Source organism: Cyanistes caeruleus, chromosome 2, assembly GCF_971803275.1.
Source record: "Cyanistes caeruleus chromosome 2, bCyaCae1.hap1.1, whole genome shotgun sequence".
NCBI classification, from domain to species: domain Eukaryota; kingdom Metazoa; phylum Chordata; class Aves; order Passeriformes; family Paridae; genus Cyanistes; species Cyanistes caeruleus.
Genome location: NC_141702.1, coordinates 48,678,171 through 48,705,232, shown reverse-complemented (window position 1 = coordinate 48,705,232; position 27,062 = coordinate 48,678,171). Strand labels below are relative to the sequence as shown.

General features: G+C 38.8%; 1 protein-coding gene across 1 annotated transcript in view; it reads left to right on the top strand.

The window, feature by feature from the left end:
- Positions 1-27,062, top strand: part of ROS1 (ROS proto-oncogene 1, receptor tyrosine kinase) — a 75,908-nt gene that overhangs the window by 35,340 nt on the left and 13,506 nt on the right. The window contains exons 23-43 of the mRNA XM_023923989.2: positions 295-557; positions 1,369-1,432; positions 2,081-2,283; positions 2,759-2,970; positions 3,478-3,764; positions 4,659-4,835; positions 6,670-6,887; positions 7,288-7,429; positions 11,517-11,749; positions 12,564-12,740; positions 13,744-13,918; positions 14,383-14,500; positions 16,525-16,712; positions 17,349-17,438; positions 18,104-18,239; positions 18,638-18,800; positions 19,058-19,122; positions 21,789-21,918; positions 22,921-23,018; positions 23,636-23,839; positions 24,924-25,058. Of these exons, the coding sequence (XP_023779757.2) occupies positions 295-557; positions 1,369-1,432; positions 2,081-2,283; positions 2,759-2,970; positions 3,478-3,764; positions 4,659-4,835; positions 6,670-6,887; positions 7,288-7,429; positions 11,517-11,749; positions 12,564-12,740; positions 13,744-13,918; positions 14,383-14,500; positions 16,525-16,712; positions 17,349-17,438; positions 18,104-18,239; positions 18,638-18,800; positions 19,058-19,122; positions 21,789-21,918; positions 22,921-23,018; positions 23,636-23,839; positions 24,924-25,058 (3,478 nt within the window). The remainder of the gene's footprint in view (positions 1-294; positions 558-1,368; positions 1,433-2,080; positions 2,284-2,758; positions 2,971-3,477; positions 3,765-4,658; positions 4,836-6,669; positions 6,888-7,287; positions 7,430-11,516; positions 11,750-12,563; positions 12,741-13,743; positions 13,919-14,382; positions 14,501-16,524; positions 16,713-17,348; positions 17,439-18,103; positions 18,240-18,637; positions 18,801-19,057; positions 19,123-21,788; positions 21,919-22,920; positions 23,019-23,635; positions 23,840-24,923; positions 25,059-27,062) is intronic.

Here is a 27,062-nt window from a genome sequence, read left to right as displayed (position 1 = left end):
AGGAGAGGGGATAGAATATGCCCTATGTTGTGAAAATTTATACAGCCTCATAGTTACATACACGACTCGGCTAAATAGATATGTCTCAAATGTGCAGGAGTTCATTTTTTTCCTTGTACAGCTCTTTCTTTTGGCTAGGTGAGTTAAAACCAGATAGCCTCACATCAGTGAAAACCAGAAAAGAATTACCTTTAAGTTTTAGATAATCTTCTGTAGAGTTAGTTATGAGGTAGGGTTTGTGCTTTAGCAGGAATATTTTGTTCTGTGCATTTTATCTTTATGTTTTTTATACAGTTCCTTCAGCCCCTAGGAACCCTAGAATATATGTGGTACAAAAGAACCTACATGAAAGTGACAGGAAAGTCCTTATGGAGTTCAGGTGGGACAGACCTGAAAGAGACAATGGAATATTATTGCAGTTCAGGGTTTACTATCAGCTGTTGAATCAGAGCAGCACTGCTGGCACTTTCATGGAGTGGACTGAAATCAATGTTAAACCCACCCAGATGCAGTTTTCTCTCAAGGATGTCCTTCCCAGCCTCACAGTGAGGTTTCAGGTATGAAAAATTACTAAGCTTGTCTCATGTTAGTTGGTAGATGTTATCTGTGCAGCCTGATGTGTTTGCCTGGGAGATGTTCTTTTGGCTTGGGGCAAGAGCTTGTGGTTTCTGCCTGTAGAACTGCTGATTTGCTGACTCACCCGTGGATACCTGGCTTAACCCCTCTGTGTATCATGTTGTTCACTAAATGGTGAAGCCCAAAGGAAACTTTGCTAGAGGCTTCCCGAGGCCACTACTGAAAACTTCAAGTTGAATGCCAATTCAGCTGATCTGGCAGAGAGTGACAGGCCTTTTGAACAGAGCCAGAGTCTGAGAAATGCAAGGACTCGTGTGGTTTCCATGGAAAGTGGCTTCCAGTTCAGAACTTGTCAAGAAGTAATATTTTCACTGGGATAAAAGTTTTGGAACACACAGGACGTGTGCTTGAAAGACAAGTTAAAAGCATGAGAGTGTATAGTAGACCAGATACTAATAAGAGAGAACACCATGTTGGTTGCAAGGTCAACAAACAGTAGGAATTGTTCCAGGCTGAGAAAGGAAACAAAAAGACTCTCTGGGGTACTTTGAGCTCTAACTGTTAGATGCAACATGGATTGTCAATCTCTGTGGCACTGCTTAAAATTCTCTTCATAGCCACCGTCCCAACTTGAATGCAACCTTTGAACTGACCAGCACAGCCTTATGTCAAACAGAGCACACACATTCCTTGATGAGCAGACAGGGGTTTTCTCTCTATTGACTCTAAAGGCTCTTACATGCAGACATTTATGCTGTTACTTAACATAAGTATCAATCTCCTGTCCCACAGGTACAGGCCTTCACCTCTGTAGGTCCAGGACCTTTGTCTGATATGGCAGAGAGGAATTCTTCAGGTATGGATGATTTAGCTGCTGTCTCCTCATGGTTTGTGTGCAATAGCTGCTGAAAATGACAGTGCAAGAGTTTGGCAATCTGATAAATAGCCTCCAACATTTTATGTGACATACAGCAGACACAACAGAGGAAATGGTTACATCTTCTGATACGAAAGATTAACACATTCCTTATCATTAGACTAAATTTTTGGGTATTTCATGCCTTTCCTCAAAACTATGCTGTTTGCTTTTTTGTGCAACTCCAGACTAGTGTGGAGCAGTAGGTTTTCACCTGCAATCTGTATAATGCTAGAGATCATTATACATTTCTAATTAGGCTGTCAAAGTTAACTAGGAAAGTTAGAGAGCCACTATAGATCATAGGCTATTTCTAGTTTGGCTGTTAAAAGGAATTAAATGAGAAAATCTGATTTATTATGCTTATATTTGTTAGGCAAGCATTCAGAATAACTCTGAAAATATCTGAGTAGTTTGATTGTGATGACAAGAGGGCATCTCATTATTTATTGACTGTGGCATATAACTAAATACAATAAGTTCAGGCCCATCATTTATTTGTATCTCATACTTCCTTTCCTTATGAACAACTGTGATTATCTAGGATGGGTTTTTTTTGTTAATTCTGCTGTGCTCTTTTTCCTCCAGAACTTTTCCCTGCCCCAACTCTAATAACTATTTCTGCCAACAAGTTGTTTCTTACCGACATAGACAGTAGTCATACCATATGGGAACTTGCAGCAAAGACTAATGTAAGGGACATCTGCTACACTGCTGATGATGACAAAGCATACCATATCACTGAAGATTCTCTTTTTATTCTGAACATACAGAATGCTTCAATGTTTCAGGTATTCTTTTATTCACTCCTTTATTTGAGAGAATCTACTTTCGTACATGGCCATTATTGCCATTATATTATGGCCAACTATGCTTTTGAAAAAGTAAAAATGACCAGAGTATGCCATCGTTAAAGTTGTCCTATTAATTAAAAATGATTTTACTGACATCTGCTTTGTTGATAAGATATATTATCAGAGGTTTAATTTAAAACTCATGCTAGCAAATACAAGAAGTTTGTATTTTTTATCACAAATATTTCAATTTAATTTAATTCATTCTAATTTCAAGAGTATAGAAGCAACAATTGATATTTGTGAAACAATAGTTTTGATTTGTCTAAAAAAATTGCCAGTCCATGACACATCTTTGTATTTTGACTTCTACTTCCCAGGAAGACATTTTTCTTTTGAAATCAAATTGACTTTCATAATGTCTTAACAACAAGTTGGAAAATTCTGTCCTTTTAATTTTTTTTTTCTTAAGTTTTTCAAAGATGCACATCTTCACAATGTCACAGCCATCACAGTTGACTGGATTGCAAGGCATCTCTTTGTTGCACTGAAAACACCACAGAATGAAACTCAAATATTTGTTATTGATCTTGAGCTCAAGAAAAAATCTCTAAAATCTTTGAACTTGCAGCTGGACAAAAGTAATTCAACTGTATCATCTCTCTTGTCATATCCTTTCTTAAGGTAAGGCACATATTACCAATAACTTTTTTAAAGCAAATTTTAGATATGATTTTCATTAAAACTTGAACTGTTAAAGACTAAAATGGATTTTTTATTGTAGATGAGTTTTGGCATTATGTAAATCTCAGAAATTTTTGGATGTACTACTACTTTAGAACTGCTACTTGAGCATGGATATATCTAATTTCAAAAAGATGTCTGTGAGGAAAGATTTCAAATTATGCTTAAATACTGATAGTTTCTTCTATATGAGTAATGCAAATGAAAGTCAGCACCAGAAAACAACCTTTTTATAGTAGCCATTTTGTCCAAAATAGCAAGTTCTTGTGGCCTTCTATACAAAAATAATAATTTGGCACTTGGAATCACTTCGCAATTATGCTGCTGTAGTTAACTGGCTTTAAGTGTTTGGGAGATTTGTGATAAGTTATTTACCCAGGCTAGGGTTGCATTTAGACTGGTCAGGTTGAAGTTTTTCTGCTGAAAGCAATGCATTTTCTTTGATAGCCGCTTGTACTGGATGGAAGAGCTTGATAATGGCAGCCACATGTTTTATTATGATATTCTGAACAACACTGTGCACCACATCTTGGGACAAGGATTGGTAGAAAAACAGATGAGGAACTACTGCACCTGCAATGTCACAGAAGTGGAGCTAGGAAGACCTATGTGTATAGATTTGTCTGACTCCGAAAACCCCCAGCTGCTTTTTATCAGAGGAAGAGACGAAATATGGGTCTCAGATGTGGATGGTTGCCACTGCTGGAGAATTATCAGTATACCAAGTATTCAAGGTCTGAGAGTCTTTCATTTTTCTAAGTAGTTTGTGATTCTTGCTGTCTCTTACTTCAATCAACATTCATTTCAGAAAAATGAAACACTTAGTTTCTAAAATTAAGTCTATATGTCAATAAGAACAAAATATTTGTGTTCTGTGTTTCCAGTTGTGTACTGTGTACAAACTAGGAGAAGGAGCAGTGTGTAGATGTTTACTGATGCAAGTGTGTATTCTAGTAAGATGTAAAAGAAATGCTGCGGCCTCAAGTGCTAGTTGTCAATAGATTTCACTTAGGATATGAACACATTATTTTGCTAGGGTTTCATATTAGCCACACCTATTGCAGTTTATCTCAGTGAAAAGGTACAACAACCATTTATGCCTGAAAATGGCATTGCAGACTTCATCATGTGGGGAAGGTACTTTATGCAGGTAGGGTCTTGTGTGACAAATTATCCATGTTCACTTCCATAACTGTTACTCTTGGCTGCTCAGTTTTCAGCTCAGTTCTAGAGGCATGCTGTTACCAGAGGAGCTGTCTTAGTGGTTCCTGAGAGATGGCAGGTCATGGTGGTCCTCATCTCGCAAAAAAAAGCAAAGTTTCTTTAGACAGCTCTTGCTTTCATGTTTTATTTCTTGTGTTTTTTAATGGAATAGCAGTTCTCATAATTATGGGTAATTAAACACCTTCAAATCTACACCTGTAAGCTGGCTGGAATAATAGTGTCTCAGCATCATAAGACCCACTGGAAAGTATCAGAAATCTCTTCTCAAGGGAAGGTCTTTGAGGATACGGTACGGCCAAGGTACCTATATTGACTCACTGAGGATACAAGCACCTGCCTGCTCTTGTAAAAATCATGTGCTCAGGGCTGGCTATAAAACTTACTTATGCAATGTTTTCCTACAGGTAATAAAATTAACAGCTTGACTGCAGATAAGAAATTTATATACTGGACCACTGAAACAAAGGAATACACTGAAATTTGGCTAGCAAATAAAGAAAGCAGAAGACACTTTCTTCACAAGAGAACAAACCATGCACTGAAAATCTTAGCTTACAGCTCAGCAGCACAATTATATCCAGGTAGAGGGGATTTGGTTGTTTTGTGAATGTAACTAATTTCTTTCAGAGCATGTATTTAAGTTGCGGATTGTGCTATGTGTATTTATGTAAAGTTTGCTTCATGGATTCAGGTGCCTTCTACAGGCAAACAATTTGCACATTTTTAAAAGGATGAATATGAGGGCTGGCCTTGTGTTGGATACAATGGAAGGTCATGATGATGAGTATTGCCCTTGTTTCTTAATGCCAAACTATGCCTGTTTTCAAAGCTGTGTCAGACCCAAAGATTTAGGAAAGGTGATGCATGTTACAGCGCAGAAAAAGTAAATATGTTCCACATTGCTGTAGCAAGAGTTTGATAGTGATCCCTGTCATAACACAGATTTGTGAGTTTGTTCAAAAGTATGTAAAACTCAAAAAAAGGTCTGTCCTTCCAAAGACAAAGAGATAAGAACTCTGCCTAATAAAGTGATTTATAATGAAGTACGCAAGAGACAGTTACAGGTTACATTATAGTAAACCCAGGCTAATAACTCCTAATATTTTAAACAAACCATTGTAGAATGATAATGAAAGAAATAAAACGTTAGTTTTAATAGAAAATTAGGGTTCAACGTACTTATAGGGGTTATCTTTGTAAATGCAGAGGTTTAGAACAGCTACCAACATGATGAATATACTCAAAATAATTATTGAACTCCAGTTTTGCATAAAAAACCTGAAAAATATACAAATGAATATTTTAATGAGATAAACTTCAGAACAGAGTAATTTCACATTCTTTTGGGTAGCTGGTATAGTCATGCCTGCCTGCAGCTGCTCTGACCAATGCTCAGGCTATTCCTGCCAACACTTTGGGCATGTTTGTTCTCACGAGATCTGTGTGGGCTTGGCATTGGTGCAGGAGCCTGGTTTGGCCCTGGTACAGAATGTGCCAATCCCTCTCCCCAGGGACAGGGTTTCCTGCAAGAGCCCCAGGCTTAGCTGGAGCAGAAAGGGAAGAACCAAATTTCGGCCCAAATGGATTATTTCTACCCAGAGATCCCCACAGAAATTTTCTAATTTACACTGAGTGCTGCAAATGCATTTGAAGGAATATGCAAGAGCCTGACTTTTGTAGGAATGGCAGGTTGCTCACTTTGGGAGGAGAGATCTTGACTATGAGGTCAGTTTTGACCTAAGGGCAAGCATTGGTCCTTGTACTTTCTTCCCTGTGCACATGCCTAAGTTTCTACCTCCTTAGCAGGAAGTCCATTTAATATATTTTTATTTTGTTTTTCAAAGTATATCAAGTGATGAGGAATTTTCTTTTGCTACTTTTCATTAACTGTCAGTGTAGTTTTCTGTTGTTTTCTCCCTCTAGACTCCTTTTATACCTCCTAAATTTGGCTCTCATTATTTGTTGTCACATTACACATGGAAAACTGTTTGGAAGGAGTAGTAGATAACACATAATTGCTAGAGAAAGGCAATGTCTATTCAGTATATATCTTTCCTGTAACAGGCAAGTTTGGGCTCATCACTATGTACTGCCCTGACAGCACAACAACTACAATTTGCATTTCCATCTTCAAGATGCATTTCCGTCTTCTTCTTCAAGAAGAACCTAATTTTTTTATTAAAGTTGTATCTTATTAAAGATAAATGAGAGTTCCTTTGAGGACCACTGTTTTAGTGTCCATGAAAGTAAACAAATAGAGTACTTTCAGGTGGAACTTTCTTCTGTTTCTCTTTGTGAGAGCAGTAAGAATGCTTTGTAGTTACGCTTCCTCATATGAATGGTGGTAGAATCCTATGCAAGTTTGGATTGGTCCTGCCATGATTTCAATTTTTAATCTTTTGATGTCTTTTCTAGATAAAAGGTGCCTGATTCTCTTGCCAGACACTGAGAAACCTACCATCCTTGCTACGACTAACACCAGTTTTACACTAAGCTTGCCATCTGTCACACCACAGCAGCTATGCCCTGGCATTTCCCAGCCTACACCAACGTACCTGGTATTTTCCAGACAAATGACAAACATCTGCAGGAACTCAATACACTGTGTGTCTGCTCCACAGCAGAAGACATTGGTATGGCTACTTCACACAGAAATGCTATAATCTATAAACAGGCAATGTGATATTGCTTCTAGTGATTTTATGAACCATTCTGTAGCTTTCTGTCAGCAAGTTTTTCCATTTCTCTCTCCCAAGAGTAATTGTCCTTTCTCTAGGACAATTTTACAACAGTAATTGTCTTTTCTCTAGGTATTTGGTAAGTGATAGATTTCTTAGTTTCCCTAGTTTTCCTTTGTGCAAGTAACTCCACCCCTATTTTTGGCTTGTTTTTTGGTATGTGCTTTCTTTTCTGTAGGGACCTATACTGAAACTGTGATTCAAACATTCTTTTTTTAAACATGAAATATGATTGGATTGACATATGACTCTTTTTTCTAAGAATGCATGTTTATTATCTGATTTTGACTTACAGGAATATCAGGGTCTTATTGCTGTCTTAGAGAACCTACAGCCATTTTCGAGTTATGCCATACAAGTTGCCGTGAAAAACTACTATTCAGATGAGGAAGTGCTGCCTGTGGGAGAAGGCATAGTTGGCACAACTCTATATGGAGGTTTGTTTCATATTTTATTCTGATTTTGAACTGACTTCTCATCTCAGTTAGAGAAAGGTATATGCAAGTTTGGGTTGTAAATCAGAAAGTGGACAAATAGACTTCTTAAAAGTACAACCTGTGTAGATCTTTGCAAGGTTTTGGCAATAAGACAAAATGAATTTGTAGGATTTATTCAATATATTTATTCTTTATTCTATATATATATATGTGTGTGTAGATATAGATATAGATATATATCTATTATAAATTATATAAATTATATATTATATTATAAATATATATATATTTATATATATAATATATATATATTTATATATTCTTAACGCTTTGGCTTACTGACTTCCTGAGGAAAGATAAACTAAAAGTGACTAAACAGTTGCAGTTTTTGCCTTGGACCACAACTTTAACTAAATTGTATTTGAATGTAAGTGTGGTTATATATGTTTAAGTATCTGTGTTATGTATTCATTTCACATTAAGATTTTTTTCCCTTATCTTGATGTCATTCTCATAATTCCTGTTTTTAGGCGTAATGCAGATTTGTTTTGTTGTGAACCAGGCTGAAAAGACAACGCTTCATTTTTACTTTTGGACTGAATGAAAACAGCTCATTTTCAGTTGATTTCAAAAATTTTGATGTGCCCTTTCAGTTCTTGTTCTTTGAGAATACTACAATCTGAGCTGGATGCCTCCCATGCTTGTAAATACCTCAGTTAGGGCAGAAAGGTGCTTCTACTCATTTCCTGCTTCACTCTACCTGTTTGCAGTGGTGGGGCAGCTACTGTGCCAGTTTCCTTGAAGCTCTTGACCTCTTCCAGAAAGAGAAGAATCATGCCAAATGTGCATGTTGTGCTTTTGCACGTGTTGCAACCCAGCCCAGTAGAACTACCTTGCTCCTCACTTTTTCTTGTTTTGGGTGTGTAATTTTGTACATGCACATTTGTCATTATGAGGAGCTTTCTTTTGTGCTCCTCTTCAGATAACTTTCTCAATGCTTCTGCTGAACTCCCTTGCTGAAAACATGGAATAGTCATTGTGCTACTCCCCACAGAATACATAGGGCTTGTTCTTCTGTTGTGTCAGTTTTGCTCTGTTGTGGCTGGTGTCACCAGCCAGTGTCAGCTTGATCCACACATAAACTCTTCCCTTGCAAAGCCATCAGGCACCTCTGTTAATTCCTAAGTCAGAGAGTCAGAATTGTAGCCAGGTCTACATGATAGCATATCTGTGTTTTGCTGAAAGCCTGGAGAGATGGTACCTAGGGATACTTGGTATTGAACAGGGATGTGGGAATGCTGTGGCCCCCATCTTCAGTAGTCTTCTTGTCTGAGTCTTGTCCTGCAGAGTTGGAGCAGTTCTTTTTTGAGAGAGGCTAAGGGAGTGAAACTGAGAGGCACAGCAGGCTCTGGCCCTTGGGCACTGGCTCCCTTCGCCTGGCTGCATCAGGGCTGGCTGTGGCTGGCACAGAGCCATGCAGGCTGCACAGCTGTGCATGTGGATACGGCTCTGACATGCAGTGAGGGAGCCACCACAGGACTCCCAACATTTTCCCTTACCTCTTTTTACCTCTCCTTGGATTTTGGCTGCTTCAGCAGCTGATGAAATCACTGGCATTAAAGTACAGACAGCCACCACTGTGTTTTTCTTACTTTTCTCAATGTCTCTTTCCCCTAGTGATCAACTGTGCCCAAGAAAACATTTTACCCAGAACACCTGACAACAAGTACACGCCAGGAGTCCTGATTTTCTTTCTTCTTTCATTAGGGATTGACTCTGTGGTTTCTGTAAAGGCTCATTCATAGAATAACCAGCCTCTTTTTTTGCCACCATTGTCCAGAGGAGACCTGTGAGCCACCAGTAGCTTCTCTTATGCACAGACCATTCCCTGTTTTTTGTCCTGGGAGCAGTCACATTTTACCCTTAAAAAACCTCTGTTTAAGCTGAACTTCTTTTCATCTTTTAATTGAAAGTGAAACAAGAGGTGCAGGCATATTGCCACCCTTCTCATGGAATCCAGACTTTGAAAGTTCTCTAGTTCAACTGTGCTGGATTTTTTTCTCTTAACAGTCAGATCCCTTAGCATCTGCCTCATCAAGCAAATAGGCTCCCATCCTATGTGGATCTCTGAATATTGTCAGCCAGTCTCTTCTAACAAGTCTGCAATGAGAGGGCTGGAGGCAGTGGCCTTTATCTTATCTGAGATGGGAGATTCAGCTTCGATATCAGAAAAAATGTTTACACAGTTTGGGTGGTCAGGAATAAGTTTCCCAGGGAGGCGGTGGAGTCACCATCCCTAGAGGTGTTTAAGAGGTACCTGGTGTTGGGTGATGTGGTTTAGGGGTTACAGGGGTAGTGCTGGTTGACAGCTGGACTTAATGATCTGAAAGTTCTCTTCCAACCTTGATTCTACCTTCCTATGGAGTCTATGGAGAAAAAAACCCAAACAAAACCCCTGCAAAATACCCAACAATTCTAGCCTTCTATCAGTAGACTTCAATTCTTTGCATGGGATTCCACATCTGTAATACAAATTTGTGTGACATGTTGATTGAATAACATTAAATACTATTGGGATGTGGCAAGAATTAGCACAATTACTTTTTTGTGTGGTAAACTGTGCCATCCTGCAGCAATGTACACCCTTTCTGTGAAGAAACACAAAGGTAGCATATGAAGTGGGAGACTGGATTGCTCCACTCAAATGGAATTTTTTAGTCTCATGTTAAAATGAAACATGAAACTCAGAACAGGCTTCTCTAGTTGGGACAAAATGAAAAATCTGGATGAAAATCAAGTCTTGAACAAAAAGCAAACCAAACCAACAAAAAACCCTCACCCCACCCCAGCCTACAAACCCTGAGTATTTTGAATAGGTATTTGTATCAGCATTCAGAGCTTTACACAATTTGTTGAAAAACTTCCAGCCAGCTGTAAATAGAAGGTATATGTGTCCTGACACTTATGCTCTCAATTTCATGAATGTAACTGCCAGTTTAAATTGTAATCAGACGCTGCTAGAGCCTCTTGAAGTGTGTGCACTATTTAACACCTCTGAAGCTGTGTGAATTCCCTCTGCCTTTTTCTCAATTCTCTAATGAAGTGAAAGAAGCTTGGAATAATTTATGCTTTCCATCAAATAGCAAGACAGAGGGAATGTAAAAAAGAGGAAGCCAATTAATGCATTGCTCTTGCCACAGAGTGTCACTCTTACTCCACATATGTTTTAGCTAGACAAATGAGAAATTTGTCTTCTTTCTTAGTGTAGTTTCTGTATATTTCATTAAATAATTTGTAGTCTTGATACTAGGATATGAATTAAAACATATGGACTCATAATTTTGATATGTTGGGAACATAAATAGTGTAATGACTTGTTAAATTTTTACCTATCTGGACTCCTCAATAGGAAAGAAAGTTTTTTTTGTGCAGAGTAGGGACATGTCATATACCATTACAAAGTCTGTGATCTTAAAGCTTCAAAGGAAGGGTTGATTTTCCCAAAACAATTAGTGAGTAACCAGCTGGTATGGACATCTGACCAGCAACCCAGTTTCTTCCTTACACAGCTCAGCCAGATTCTGTATTTCTAAGGAAAATTGTAAATGATGGGAAATAATGCTTAGTTTCGGGTTTTTGGATTTTCTTCCCTCATAAGTTTCTGTTCAAGAAAAGACTTTTCAGTTGGAATAGTGCACAAGAATATTTTTTTGTGTGCATATTCAAGTAAGCACCATATTAAACTCTCCTCTGAGACCCTGATTAAGAAACTAAGAGGGAGTAGGGATTCAGTGATATGACTACAAATGTAGAGGTACAGGACAGCAGCTGTTTTCCTGTTGTTGTTCAGTTCTTTTGGGTTTTTTGTCTTCTTGTGTATTAGGACAGCCAAGAAGATACTAAGAGTCCATCAAAATATTTTGAACTTGTCTGCAGCTGACTGACTATACCAGAATATGAGTTTTACGTGTGTAGAGTTTCAGTCCTGTGAATGAATCATATTAATACACTTATACCCTTCTTTTCTTTCCTTGGTGACATTTCTTGACTTCTCTGAAAGGGAGATTAATTTTTCTTTCTGTTTCAGTACCAGAGGCAGTTGACACTATTAAAACATTAGTTTTGTCTGACACCACCATCAACATATCTTGGAGTGAACCTCTGAAGCCAAATGGACCTCTTGAATCCATCCGCTATCAAATCTCTGTCAATTTATTGCCTCCTGTCCCAGCAACACCTTTGCCAAAAAGTGAATTTTCAAATGGGATGCTTGCCTGGTCTGTCAGTGGGCTCCAGCCTGGAACAAATAATTCATTCAAGGTATAATTGCAAGTAGTTTTACTGGTTTGTTCGACCTGCAAATCTTTAGACTGCTCTTCTGTTAAGTAGACAAAAGTATGTATGCAATGTGGATTCAAAAGCAAAAAATGTAATGTTTCCCCTTTACAGATGAAGGCTTAAAAAACATAGTCAATTATGCATCTGGACAGAAGGTCTATGATCAGAGTGACATTTTAAAAAGTAACCAAGTAAACATGTCTGTAGAATGTGCACTGGGTATCACAATTAGAGTGATTTAACACAGCTGGGAGAACATTCAGATGGTGGCAGGAGGGGATCTGTAGGTCCTAATTTGATTTTGGGCTTTTGTTAATGATTTGGATAATATAATGGGGAATATATATATACACACACATATACCTAAATACCTGCATGTGTGTATGCAAGTATGCATCCCTAGGAGGTCATATTTGCCTGTGGCTTAGTGAAAAGCAATGTGCTAAGGCACTTCTTGACTTTGTGTTTCTGTGGTTCTAAAACACTGCCTAATATGTGATGTGACATCATGCATGTCTCTGTAAGAGTGAGTGGTATTTAAGAAAGATCTAGAAAGTGAATGGACTTGGTAGAAATCTGAGATGAGAAACTAAGATGATTCTCTGAGGAACTGGACATGAATTTCAGCCTGAAGGTATATGACCTTGCAGCTGTGAAGTGCAGAATCTTTCTACACCTATACCTGTATTGCCTGAATGTCTTTGAAACATTAGTCTTCAAAACACTTGGTGTTGCTAAAGTAAAGCTGGCTTTCCAACTGCTCTGGTATTGTACAGTTCATCCATTGCTTTACTAGGTTCTTGCTTTTCATCCTGATGAGAACTGGTTTTCTGAAAGTGTCCCTGTCATTGCAAAAACTTTTGAGACTCCAGCTGCACCTATCAACATAATCCCCAGAAATACCAGTTTCCAGCTAGAATGGAGAGCTCCTCTGCACATCGATGAAACCAGCTTCTGGTTTGAGCTGTGTAAGGTAAAAATACCTTTAAGTTTTGGGGTGGGTTTTTTTCAGAGAGACAATTTAACCTACTTTGTCCTGGTAAGCAGGACAGGGTGGGTGGCAGGAAGTATATGAAGAGTCTCAGTGGATAATTTGGGCATGGTGATGTCAGTCTTAGCTGCTCAGCAGGGGCAGGATGGAGTCAGCATTTGCCAGGAACAAGGAGGAGTGCAGCTGTAGCATTTAGTATTCCATAGTGCCAAAGGACATCCTGGATGACCTCACCAGAATTTCTTCTGAGTCTCCTGTTTCAGCAGTCCTATCCCTGTTTCCTCGCTGCCCTGCCCCAACTGAGTTTGCAGTTGCAAATCCTATGTCTGCCCTGCACAAGAAAATGAAGAAAAGAAGCAATAAATATTAGCTACAATCTAGTATCTGGATTTTATTTTCCTGTGGTAGAGATTGATAGGAGAAAATGCCAGAGAGAAGACCAGATCCAGGGAGTAAGAAGTAAGCACTTGCAGTGAGAGCAGCATGCATGGAAATTTCAGACTTCAACACCTGAACCACTGGACACAGAAAATGTCCAAACTGGATAATGCGGATTCTTTACTATAGAGGGTCAGATTCAATAGACCTACACCAAACATTTCCCTGCCCCAAAATAAATGTCACATCACAGTTCCACTAACCCACCTCCTTTCAGTTGCATCATGGCAAACTGAACTCATGGGCACGTCACGATGATCCAGAAATATAAGGGGAAAGGCTCCTTTTGGCTGTGTAAAGCAGGCACTTAATCTGCTGTTCTTTGTTACTGCCAAGACTTGTAGGTCTCCAGAAAACAAAGAAGAAAATTAGGGTTTGTGTCCTTGGTCTCTGAGAGGACAAAATCCCATGGTCGAAAGAGCACCTGTGTCATATTTCCACGATGATATTAAGAGGTGGCAAAGTAGTTAATCTACCCAGGAATAGAACTGTGACACACTTTCAGCAGAGCAAGAAAGTTGACCATAATGATATTTTATTTCTCTAGTGGCCAACAAAAAGTGACTGGTTTTCTCCTGTGAACACTACATGCACAGGAAATCTTGTTTACACGTGCAACCTCACAGGAACTCTTCCTTGGACCAACTATTTTGTAAGAGTAACAGTAGTTTATGTTACAGGAGTGAAAAGCACTTCCTCTTCAACAAGCTTTAAAACTACAGGTAAGCACTTAAAGCAGGATAACAAGATTTTAAGACTCTTTGCAGGATCTGAATATTAAATGTAGTATTTTCAAAAATTTAGCAGACAATTTTCTACTAAGGCCCAATAGTTCTGTGTGTTTGAAAAATGAATAACAAAATACCATATCTTCAGAAATAATAGGGGGAAAGAAATGAGGTTCATTTCTAAGTGGAAAGAGTGAGGGGAACTGAAATGAAATGCCTATAATGCAAGTGAACTCGTTAGTGGTAAAAGCCGGCATGTGAGTAAAAATCTTGGAATTTATCCATCACAAATAGAAGGCCAAGGATTCATTCCCTATGAGGATTATTAATATATATCCTCCTTCCTTTTGTATATCTAAACACCCTTGTGTGCATCAGATTTTTCTCTGTGCCTTTAGCCCTTTGTCATGCTACAAACACATTTTAAGGGTTCCGTTTCTTCCCCTGTTTGACTTAAGCTGGTGTTCCCAGTAAGCCAGGAATTCCTAAAAGAGCAGAAGACTCCAAAAACTCTCTACAGTGGGAAAAGGCTGATGACAATGGAAGCAAACTGACCTACTACATCTTAGAAAGCAGGTAAGCTATGCATGAGGCACTCTTCCCATAGGTAGCAGCCCAGAACAAATCTGTGTGTGCAGGGCTTTTCAGGCTGACTCCAATGGGAAGAATGAAATACATAAGATGCAGAAGGCCTTTCCCATTGGGATCTCTTTCTTAGATAAACCAAGACCCATAATTTCCAGAAATTCTGGAAAGCACAGGAAAATGAACACTAACAATATTTTCAAAGCAATCTTGAAATACAATCATATACTTGGATCTATGTCAGTGAATTAGAAGATTTAGAGATAATTTCAAATCATAAATCTCAACTAACATGTAGTATGTATTTTTGGCTAAAATATGTGTATAAATATATTAATGCTCAGAGGACTCAAAGAAGGTGTTGTAATATTGCCAGAAATAAAGTATTCCCACCCATGTGGGATGACTTTATCGTTTTTAAAGTGCTCTGTCATCAAATACCGATTGCCTGGGCTATTGATATCACACTAGAGTGCCAGCTCACTCTTATTTCTGCACTGGCATTGGAAGGGCTGATTGGGCAGGTTAGAGTATATTGCTGTGGGCAGTGACTTTGAACTTCTAATTTTTTGACCATGACTCTGGAGAGATTTCTTTAAAGCAGTCAGTGCAAAGTTAATTAATTAATTAATTAATTAATTAAAACATTATTTTAAAATTAGGAGAGTCCATCTTCTGAAATAGTCCAGTGATTGTTTGAAGTCATTACTGATGGAGGGAAGCAGTTTTCCAAACTCAGCCATTATTTCATTCTCTGTGCTTATGAAAGCTAAGGACTGACAGCACTCTGGAGCTGTAAATGCTTTACCTATATAAATTTTCACACAGACATGTTTTTCTGGTGCTGTAAGCTTCCTACAGTTTTGTGAGCATGCAGGAGCACTGACTTGCATGCTCTGAGAAAACAATTTTGATATGCCAGGAGACAATCTGTACCTGACTTGTTGCAGATGGGAAAGGAAACGTCGGTCTGTCTGTGCCACAGCTGTTCATTAACTGCTTTGTTCTCCAGACTCCAGCTTCCTGTTCATCTCTGGAATCATAATGCATCTCTGAGGTGGTCTTCTAACAAAATCAGCTTTTCTCTTGCAGTTTGAATGTACACATATTGATGTTTTTGACTGAATTTCACATCAGGGAGAAAAATAGGTCAGCTGCATAGCATTCTAGAAAATGTTTGCCTAGCCCTTTTAAGCAACCTCTATTTTTCCTACAGCCCTGGTGTCAGCACATACACACCAAGGGCATGAACATTTAGTTTTTCCAACTCCTAACTTTCTGGTTTAGGAGTGTTTGGCCTTTTTCCTTCATTAAAGTGTGTTGGGAGAATGAGTGACTTGCTCATGAAGTCATTTCACATGATGTATTACGGTGTTGTGTGACATGAAATGATATTTCAGATATGGCCTTTCAAGTTTAAGTACGTGGTCTTCTTTTGGTTGGTGAATAATCAGCTCTGAATTTATTGTGAGCAATCAATCTCAGTCCAATGGGGAAAGGAAGAAATACACCCAGCAGTCAGCAGATACTATGGGAAAGTAGCTAGCTAAAGAATGGTATCTTCACTGCCAATGATTTGTATCCTATTTAGCTTCTGAAACCTGATGCACAAGAGACATTGAATTACTCTGGGTCTGGAAGTTCTAGCACAGTAGAAATTTTTATTTTTTTTTTTCCCCAGAAAGCTAAATTAGAACACTTTAAAATCTTGGATGTGAGGCATATACTGAAACAGGTGAATCAGGCATATACTGAACAGCTTTTTCTGTCTGAAGTGTTCCAGTATTTCATTTCCAATGCCAAGATAAAGATGTTTGGTTCCTAGCACTGCTGAAATAGCGCAGCACAATTTTCTTCTCTGTAGCCAAAATCCCATGACCAGACTGTGCTTTTATGCAGGCAGAGAGATGCTGTAAAAACCATGAAACTCAAGCAAAGAATGGGGTGGGGGGTGAAGCAGTAAACTGCCCTCGTGGCATTAATGACGTTCCTGTGCTGTGCTGTGCATGTTTCAGGAAACAGTCTGGCAACAGCAGCGATGTGAAGTCTACATGGGAGGTGGTTTACAATGGCTCCTGTGGCAGTGTTTGCACATGGAAGGCCGAGAACTTAGAAGGAACTTTCCAGTTCAGAGCAGCAGCTGCAAATACACTGGGACTTGGTGAATACAGTGACATTAGCTTGGATATAATCTTGAGTGAAGGTATGTCTTGTATTTCTGTATTCTGTTGATCTCTTTTTTGTTATTTTAAATAGTCATACCAATTTAGGAACAATATATTCAATAACAATATTCCTGCAAAGGTAAAGTAATATCTCTGATGGGTAATAAATGATGATGTTTGTATAGTGACCCCTACTGCTAGTGCTCATCCAGGCTCTTTTGCTCAGAACAGGGAGCCTGAAAAGTACTTCTGCTGATTTTTACCACTTTGTCTCTGTGAGTCTGCCACTCTGCTTTAAGACGTGATTCTTGAAAAAAGGCAAGTTCACACACTGGGTAAAGACGTCAGAATTACTTCTTGCCTTCAGCCAGAATGTTAGATTTACACTTTGTGAGTGCTTTTGGAAATCACACCTCGAGTTTGACCTTGAACCAAACAGTTCAGCATTTCCTATTTCTGCATATACATTAAGTCACAGGAATGGCCCAAGTCTGGGAGAGAAGGATTAGTCTGACCAAATGCACATCCACATACAGCCTACAAGAGAGCTTTGTGCAATGGAAGACTTTTACCTGGCAGGCAGCTGAAGGGTTCTCTCAGGTGCACTCCACTTCCTGGGGTTGACATTGCATGCATACACAGTGATTAAGCAAATTTCCCTTTCTCTTTAACAGATAATATGATTTCCATGGGCACCATCATTGCCATTGCTTCTGTGATTGGAGCTGTGCTGTGTTTGGCTGTGGTCATGCTATTTGGCTTTGGTATGTGATGGAGTTTTTTGTTTACCTTTGGTTTGCCAGGCCTCAGTGAAAGGCAGTTCACATGGTGGGAAATGATTGGTCTCCAGATTCAGGGAAATTTTCCCTCCCTAGGGCGGGAGCTGACAGGAATTTGTATATTCTCATTCTTTGAGGCCCTAGAGATGGCTAATTATATTTTTAGTATCAAGGATAGAAATTCACTCCATCCTCAGGCATTTCTTGCTGTCAATTACCTGCAGGGAGAGCACAGGAGTGCTTAAGGACCTCTAATCCTTGTGTGTATCCTTATAAAAACTTGCATCTTACAGTTCTCAGGTTTATTCACCAGAGGGTCCCATTTTCTTTCTCTTAAGCTTTGTCCCTGAAGAAAGGATGTAATGATTACTCTGAGATGCAAATGTCCACATGTGATGGTCCTGTCCTGTCGATCCTCATCCTTTCCCCAGGGTCTTGTCACACACAGGAAAGGATACCTGAGTTGCCATCTCAGTGAGCAGTTGTCTGTGTTTTGTGGGAAAAAATGGCCAGATGGAAATGACTTGCTTACCTGAGCTGCTGGGGGGTGATGTTGAACAAAATAATGTAAAACCTGTAGCCTTTCAGTGTGCTCACACACTGGGGTACTCTCAGACTGAAACACCTAATGCTCTCCTTTTCTATTCCAGTATGGAAGCAAAGATTGAAATCCAGAAAACGGGCCTTGCCTGGACAGATAGTGTTCATCAAGGAAGATAAAGAACTAGCTCAGCTCAGGGGGATGGCTGAGACAGTGGGACTAGCCAATGCCTGTTATGCTGTACGGTATGTCCTCAGAGCAAATGTTATTTTCAGGACAAAAACATCTAAGAGGTCTTCCCTGGAGCAGTTTTCATCAGGGCACTCATCCCTGAAACCTGAAGGCAGAGTTAAGAGCTGCATGTTTTCTGCAGGGCAGGTCTGCTGTGAAGGTGCCCTGCCGTGTTGCCCCGCTGGCACACAGCCCCAGCCCATCCTTCATGTCGCTCTGGCAACAAACACAAGTGCACAGGGAAGGAAGAAGACCTGGTGTTTTCCAGTAACTTCCAAAATAGCCAGACCTTACCTGAGCTCCCCTTAAATATACCTGATGAGGCAAATAGTAGTACTGGCTTCATGTGAATTTTAATAGAATTTCAGACATCCTTAGGTATGAGCAAGTGACTACTATTGCTGTTTTGTAGCACTCTTCCTTCTCAAGCAGAGATTGAATCACTGCCAGCCTTCCCGCGGGACAAACTCAACTTACACAAATTGTTAGGAAGTGGAGCATTTGGAGAGGTATATGAAGGGACTGCAGTAGATATCCTGGCAGATGGAAGTGGAGAATCCAAAGTAGCAGTCAAGGTAATCACAGCTGTGTATTTCTCTGGCAACAGAATGGGATGGGCAGAGAGATCTGTCTCAGAGGTTTTACCTGAGAAATGGGTGTTGGGCTGATCTGGGTATTTCCTTGCAGAGTTTCTTCGAAATCTCTTAAAACTCAGCCTTGTAATGATTTATGGAATATATTTAAGGCCACATCTATGGTGGTTTTACTTAGCACCATTTGATAACAGTGATGATGACCAAATGTTACTACACTTCTGTTTTCTGTGGAGTAGACTTTGAAGAAGGGTGCAACAGACCACGAGAAGAGCGAATTCTTGAAGGAGGCACACTTAATGAGGTAGGGACAGCTTTGTCCCTGGGCACCCTTCAAAGCTGGTATCATCTGAGGGTGGTGGCTTTCCAGAGGAATAAAAGCAGCACTTTCCTCTAAACAGATTATTGTGGCATTTTGGGGGTGTTCTTGTGTTTCTGTCATACAAGTAAGTCGCTATTGATAAGTATAATGGAAATAAAGCTATGAATATGATAAGCAAAATTTAAGATATAGACTGCATATTCTATATGCTCATATCACAGATTTATTTGGGATTGTACTGGTGTATTTCAGTGTCTTTGCTCCCCTAAACCAAGTTAGTTGCTAAAAGCAGTTGGTCAGAATTCAGCTAATCCTATTTTACTGAAAGAAATCAGAACAAACTGATGCCTTAAAGTTGTAATTTACAGTGGAAAATATTTTTTAAAAATGTGCCACTAGGGGCTGCCACATACTCCTTCTACTGAGGTTGTGTTAAATTATGCACTGTATGCATATCACCATGCAGTTACCACTGCAAGAATTTCACATAACAAAGTTTGTTCGTGTTTCAGTTAGAAATCTTTTTTTCTAGAGTGTCCCCAGAAACAAGAAGTTAAACTGAAATTTTCAGCTGGTAGTATAAGACTCAGAGTGGAATTTAGTTTTCAGATGCACTTTTGCACTTCTTTGACTTTCATTTCATGCATGCAGAAGTAGAAATAATTTTTTAAAAATGAAGGATTTATTTCTGCACAGAAAATATGCTATTAAACTGGAAATTGTTTTTCACAACATTCAATTTTTTTTTTGTGGTTACACACTTAAAAATATATCTTCCATTTTTTGCCTTTTATGACACATGTAACTGAATGAGGTAAAAGACTTGTTATGACCAAAATTCAACCATATCATTGTAGTGCAAATTAATGATAAATAATAAGAGTTGTGTGTAAACTCCTTATAATCCATCTTCAGTCTACCTAAAAGTCATAAACAAAGTTAAGGTCTTTTTTTCTGTGTACTATGGAAATTATATGAACCCATAGTTAAAGTTTCTGAGGCTCTCCCAATTCTTGTTGCAGACAATAATGCAAACCCAGAAATCCTGGAAGAGTATATAATTGAAAATTTTTTGCATTTAAATACAAACATTGACATGGGCCCATATGTACACCAATACAGTGAATCAGAAATGAAGGGAATAGAAAAGTTTAAGTATTATATAATCCCCATAGTAATTTATAACATCAGCAACAACAACAATAATGTATATTTTCTATTTTTTTAATATTTCATTTTTTTATATTAAAAAAATAAGTATTTAATTCCATCACAGAGGGTTGAATGATTTTACTTGATGTTCATCTGTTTATCTGTTTCATAAATTAAACCAAGGGTAGAAAGGAAAAACAAGTGCATCTGAGTGCTTACAAACAGGTAGATATATAAGATGCAATATATGCAACTTCTATTTTACTTGCCTTTTTGGAAATTCATTAAAATTTGGCTTGTAATGTTATGCATGCTGGCTCAGTTAAGCCAGAATTATATCTTCCTTTTTATTGCTATGCAGCAAAAGGAAAACTGAGTTGCCTCTATTTCAAAAACTCATTTGTTGTTGGTTATTGGTGAGTCATTTGTGTGCAAATACATGTAGGAAATTCTTGTGTCTGTCCCATTCCTTGGGAAGTTAGGAATGACAATTCAGTGGAGGAAGATCTGCATTGGGTGCAAAGGAAAGTGCCAGGTGTTCCTTCCCCTCTGTTTGTTCCTGAAAGTGTCAAAGTTTGTCTGATTGAGAGATATGCGCTAGGGGCCGGGGGGAACTGTCAAATTCTAAATCACACTTTTTGCAAGAGTCTTTGCCCACACCTGAGATTAGGTGAATTGAAAGAGATTAGAAGGAAAATGTCCCTCTCTTATTTGTTTGTTTACACTGCTGAATTTGACAGCATTTTGGACACCACCAACTCTCCCAATAGAATCAAGTTTCTCTGACTGCTTGTGCAAGTGCTTTCATGCAGCAGTGAGAGGGGAAAACCATTTTCTAACACAAGTAAAGTGACTGAAAAAAACACAGGCACTGACAGAGACAATAAATATTCCTCTTTGAAGAATACTTGCAGTACTGAGAGTACTGATTGCTCTGTAGTAATCCCTGTGTTAGACACACACAAACAATTTCTAGTATACTTAGAAGTATTCCTCATATGTATTTTTGTTCCTATTTCAAATGGGCTATGAAAAACTGTCCCACTCTGAAGTGTGAAAATAATATATTGCACCTTGTGCTTTTACTTTTGTGTATTTCTCTGAATCAGCAGTTCTACTGTGAATATAGTAGTAAAAATACTCTATTAAAATAATGTAGTTACCTTTAATGTACAGGTGATGAATCATCTTATTTTTAGAAGAAATTTTCATTTGGTTTCTCTTTTTTGCTTCCTGGAAATATAATGAAGTGTGCTTTTTAATATGTGTGTGTGCATTAGAGTGCCTGTCAAAGACAGTGTAAGCCTGCATTTTGGAAGGATGTTCCTGAACTCTCCCCATGACTGAGCAAATCCAGGCACTGAGAGCTACTAAATCATTGTTCCTACAGAAGCAGGATTGTAAAGGCCAAACTGTTCATTGACTGCTTGCAACTATAAACACTCTATGAGCTGGATTTCTCCTATGTAATCTTACAGTTGTTTCCTTCTGTTCAGCAAATTTGATCATCCCCACATTCTGAAGTTGCTTGGTGTGTGTCTGTTAAATGAACCTCAGTATCTCATACTGGAGCTGATGGAAGGAGGAGATCTACTTAGCTATTTACGAGGTGCAAGAAAGAAAAAGGTAAAGACCATGAGACTCTTATTTTTAACCTGTAACTGCCCACAGTTTCTCACTTTTTCCTTTTCTAAAAGTCCATGCTGATGTTCAGCTGTTTTTGTACTTGCGAAGTCTGACACAGCTTTTCCTTAACACCCTGGGACTTCAGTCAACAGTGCTGATCTTGCAATCAGTGATGCTGTGAAGAAGATTGAATGTCATTAGATCACTGACCAAAATTGTGCTTTCAGTCATGAGATGTCTGCTGGATTTCTCTCTGTGAAAATCATAAACTGTTCTTTTGAGAGTGATGATAAATAATGGTGATCATATATGTGGTCTACTAGGAATCATAGAGGGTTTGTTTTTTTTTTTTGTCTCTGAATAATAGTGTCCTTAATGTGAGAGGCATAATCCAAGCATATAAGGATATACTGTCCCTGTGCCTGTGTCCTCAAATTCTTTAGAAAGAAAGAAAAGAATAAAGAATAAACAATTTTGAGTAATTTTTTCTCCAGTTAGTGTGTGTATTAGGAATATGGATGGTATGACTGGAGGTGAAAATGAAATTTTATAGCATTATAGCAATTGTATAGTTCATTTATTTACATAATCAGATTGAATCCACAGTGTCAAATTTAGTGAAATGCATATACGCATGTTCTATGAGAAAAAGTATTACACTGATTAATACAGCAACAAACAAATCTCATCTGAGAGCGGGAGGAAATTTTCTGGGTCCCATTTTTTCAAAATTCTGAAGGTCCCAGGGTATTCTGAGCTGCAAATCAAACAGGATGTGGTCACCTTCCCTACAGTGCAGTGATTTGACGATTTACCCTCCTTCAAATTAGCACTCGATTGACATACAGAGATTTTGCACCTGTGCTTTGACATTTTTGGAAAAATCCTATACATTTCAAATGGGGAAATACATTTCAATGAGGAAGTCTTGCATGGGGAGTTTGTCATTCTGAGCTGGTAAAGCTGGAAGAAATAGCTAACCTCTGTCTTTGTTTCTTGTAGCTCCAGAGCCCTTTACTGAGAGTCACTGACCTCTTGGATATATGTTTGGATGTTTGCAAAGGCTGTGTCTATTTAGAGAAAATGCATTTTATACACAGGTACAGAACTTACTTCCTCAGTCTTCCCAGGTTTACCCATGGTATTGGGACCCATTATCTTACCCAGGAGAAAATGTCTAGAAAGATGTCACAGTGTCACAGTGTAACATGACAGGAGAGACCATGGGAGTAAAAATCTAACACTATGCTTTTCTGCTAAATATCACTCACAGTTCTCTCCCAAACTGGTGGGCTACTCTAAGATCTGAACAGAGGACTTACTGCACCCTAGGCAAGAATCAAATCATGTGCAACAGAGAGAAGGACAAGTGGAAGATCCATCTACTGTCTTTGCCTAATGAGTAACTTTAGAGGACACAGAGCCAGCTTTTCTCAAAGAGGTATAGGGAAAAGATGAGAGGCAACAGGCACAACTTAAAGGAAAGGAAATTAGATAATATTGTTCACAACATCCCAGGTCAATCACTGAAACAGGTTGTCCAGAAGGGCTGTATCTTCTCCAGTCTTGAAGATATAACAAACTTAACTAGGTGAGGCCCTAAATCACTTGATCCAACCTTGAGGCTGGCACTGCTCTGAAGAGAATGTTGAGCCAAATGACTTACAGACCTGAGTTTTTCTGCAATCCATCCTCTTTTCTCTGCCTTACAAATCAGGGACTTGGCTGCTCGCAACTGCCTTGTGTCTAAGAAGGAATATGAGCGTTCGTCCAGGATAGTAAAGATCGGTGATTTTGGACTTGCCAGAGATGTCTATAAAAATGATTATTACAGGAAAAGAGGAGAAGGTCTGCTCCCTGTCAGATGGATGGCTCCTGAAAGCCTTATTGATGGTGTCTTTACAAGTCGCTCTGATGTCTGGTGAGTTATAGCAGCCACATAGCTGTAAGGATAACCATAGTAAATTCTGCAGCAAGAAAATATTGCTTTAGAGGAGGAATTACAGGGTTGTATATTGTCATCTCTAATCATTTTTAGGCTAGGGCAGATTTCATCCTAAGTGAAATTTTAAGGATCTAATGAAATATTTGACACCATGACAGTATATTTCATGGATATATTTCTTTATGCTTTGAGCTCTTTGGATTTTAACTGGAAAGAATTAGTGTCACTCAAACAATTTTACAGTTGTACCAGGCCCACAATATTGTTTCTGATTGATTGGTGAATTGACCGCCTGCATGCTCTTCCATTTTGTTTTCCATTAGGTTTATTGGCATTTCCTTCCAACAGCCAAATACTTTGCCCTTACAGTTTCACCCTCTTCTAGTGACTTCTTTATTTTGAAGACCAGATTTTGTGGCATCATCAGGGGAAGATCACAGTACTTTTTTTTTGTGGAGGTTTGCTAAGAGTGTGTATTTGAGTGGCTTTTAGTTTATTGTGAAGAAGCAGAGACCCACTGTCAGGAGACATGGAAAAAAATACCCCAGTCTAAACCGGATCGCTGAAACCTGATATTCACAAAAGTTTAGATTTTGGTGGCCACAGGTACTCATCCCAGGAGTCTTGTCCAAGTCCCCAGTGCCTGCACCCATCTGACTGCTGCACTTGCACTTATCTAAGAAAGTAGCTTAGTACTCTGTGCCAAACCAAATGAGGTGCTGATTGCTCCACAAGTGGTGCTTAGAGGAACTTATCTTTCTCCATTTTAAACCACACCTCTAGAGATTTCAAAACACTTGTTTCTATGAGGACCTGCTCAACCTGAGCGTTGCCCGGGGAAGATGTGGGCACTCAGTGTCTCCCGAGCTGCATCTCAGTTCTACGCATTTATTTTAGCTATTCCAGAGGCTGGCTTAGGGACTAAACTGAATTAAGTCTTTTTACTCCAAATTTTTCTGAGTCTTATTCTTAGGTTAGACACAGTCCACTGTTAATAGGGAGATTTCATCATGACTATGGTTATTAATTTTCCTCTTTTTTTTTTCATGGTGTTTCTCAGGGCTTTTGGAGTACTAGTGTGGGAAACACTGACTTTGGGTCAACAGCCATATCCAGGTTTCTCCAATACAGAAGTTTTACACCATGTACGATCAGGAGGAAGGCTGGAATCTCCAAACAATTGTCCCGATGACCTGTAAGTTAATTTTGTTTAAATGTTGCTGATATTATTTATAAGAAGCAAGAGGCTTTTTTCCAGTTGGTCATCATTTCGGAAGTTAGTCATGCCCATGGAGATCCCAACATCTTCAACTTTTGTTTCCAATAGAACTTGCCAACCTGCTACTAATTCATCCAATAGTCCAGCCTGTGAATAAGAATTTGAGGCATGGATCTGGTAGTACTGTGAGAACAGGCTAAGGGTACCAGAAGGTATTGGTTAGAAGTTAAGATGGCTCTAAGAAAGATTTTATCAGTCTCTGTACATCATGTGTCTGTGACTATGGACAAAACTCTTTCTTAATGGTAGGTGCAGGAATAGGTTAATTATTAATTAGAATATGTGTGACTAATAAACTCTGCCCTTTGTAGAGAGAACTCAAAAAAGCCAATAGGAAAAGCTGAAGCAGTACACGAAAAGGAAAGTCTGCACTTCTGTTTAGTCTTTAGCTGGACTGGATAAATCCTTCCATAACTGTGTCTTGAGCACAAAACTCAGGTTTAATTGCAAAATTCTTGCAATTAACAGAATAAAATAAATACTTGAAGTGGATCAAACCCATACTGACCAGAGTTGTACAAAAGAGGAAGCAGAACATGAGGTTAACAATCAGTATTGTTAATTTCATGTGTCAATTTCTTTATCACCCGCTCAGCAAAAGCAGTCACAGCAATGCACATGACAGCTGGTCCTACAAATAGGAGAAGCTACTGAAAGTGAACAATTCTTACTCACAGGGCTGAGGAAAAGACTTGACAATAATTCTGTGGATGTCAAGCCAATAACTCCGTGATAGATCTTACACCAATTACCACGTTCTGAGTTCAAGAGAAGGTGATAACTTATCATTATGTAGATATAGCTGAAATACCATGTTAGCAACAAAAAACACAAAAAAGAAAACCAAACCAAGCTTTTGCACTTGGAGGAACTGAAGAACTGAAGAGATTAGAATTTTATTTTATTAACAGAGGGGAGAACTGGAAGTCACAGAACAAATGAAAGCCCAAAGAAATTTTAATTGCAATATTTTCTGCTGAGAAAGGTTTGCTCAAAAAAAATTAGCAGAAAAGCTATCCTGTGAATAAAAAAGCACTGGAGGCAGCTATATCCATGTACTAGTCTGACATTCAGATTTAAGCAAAGGCTCATAAGTCGCCTTAAGTGACTCAATCTTCAGAAAAATCAAGAAGACTTTGCTTGAAATAATTTTTAAGGTCCCAGATCCTGAATTTAGCATAGCAGATAGATCTTAAATACTTGCCTGCCTGTTGTAACTTGTAGGATCAGTGCCTAATAGTAGTTTCTGAAAGGCAAAGAGCTGATGAGCTTAGACTCTTGCACCATCTTTTATCTCATTTGGTGAACACTCAGCACCTGCATGCAGCTTCTGTCAATAGGTAAACAGCTTTTTGCTGCTTTGCTAGGTCATTAATGGCATGCCAGAATTCTTGACATTCCTGCTTCCTTCCTTATGGTTTTGAACCTGTATCAGGACATCAGCAGTCAGTAATTGTCTGCTCGGCACTTTGGCTTGCTCATTGTCATTTGACAAAACAAACCATCACTGATAGGAAGAGAGTTCAAAGGCCAAAGTACTTCAGCTGAGAAGTGTTTAGGAATCTGTGGTAGGCTTACACTGCAAGTGCAAGTAGGGCTGGCATAGAAACCTTGGGGTGTAAAGGTGTGAAGGAAGTGGGTTGTTTAGGTGGTTTTTTGTTTGGAAGGGGGAGAAATTCTTCCCCTTGCCTCCACAGTTGTTACTCCAGGGACTAATCACTTTTCCCCAGAGAACTGTGACTAGGTAAAACTTGGTAATGAATTGAAAAAAGGGTTTGGGGATGTATAAACGAGACACATAAATTGAAACATGAATTAGATCTATGAATGTAACTTCATTTGCAGTCAGAGATCCACATCTGGCACAGCCTCCTGGGTATGAGGTTTGCATGTAAGAGAATGCCAAGGTTTGGACTGAAC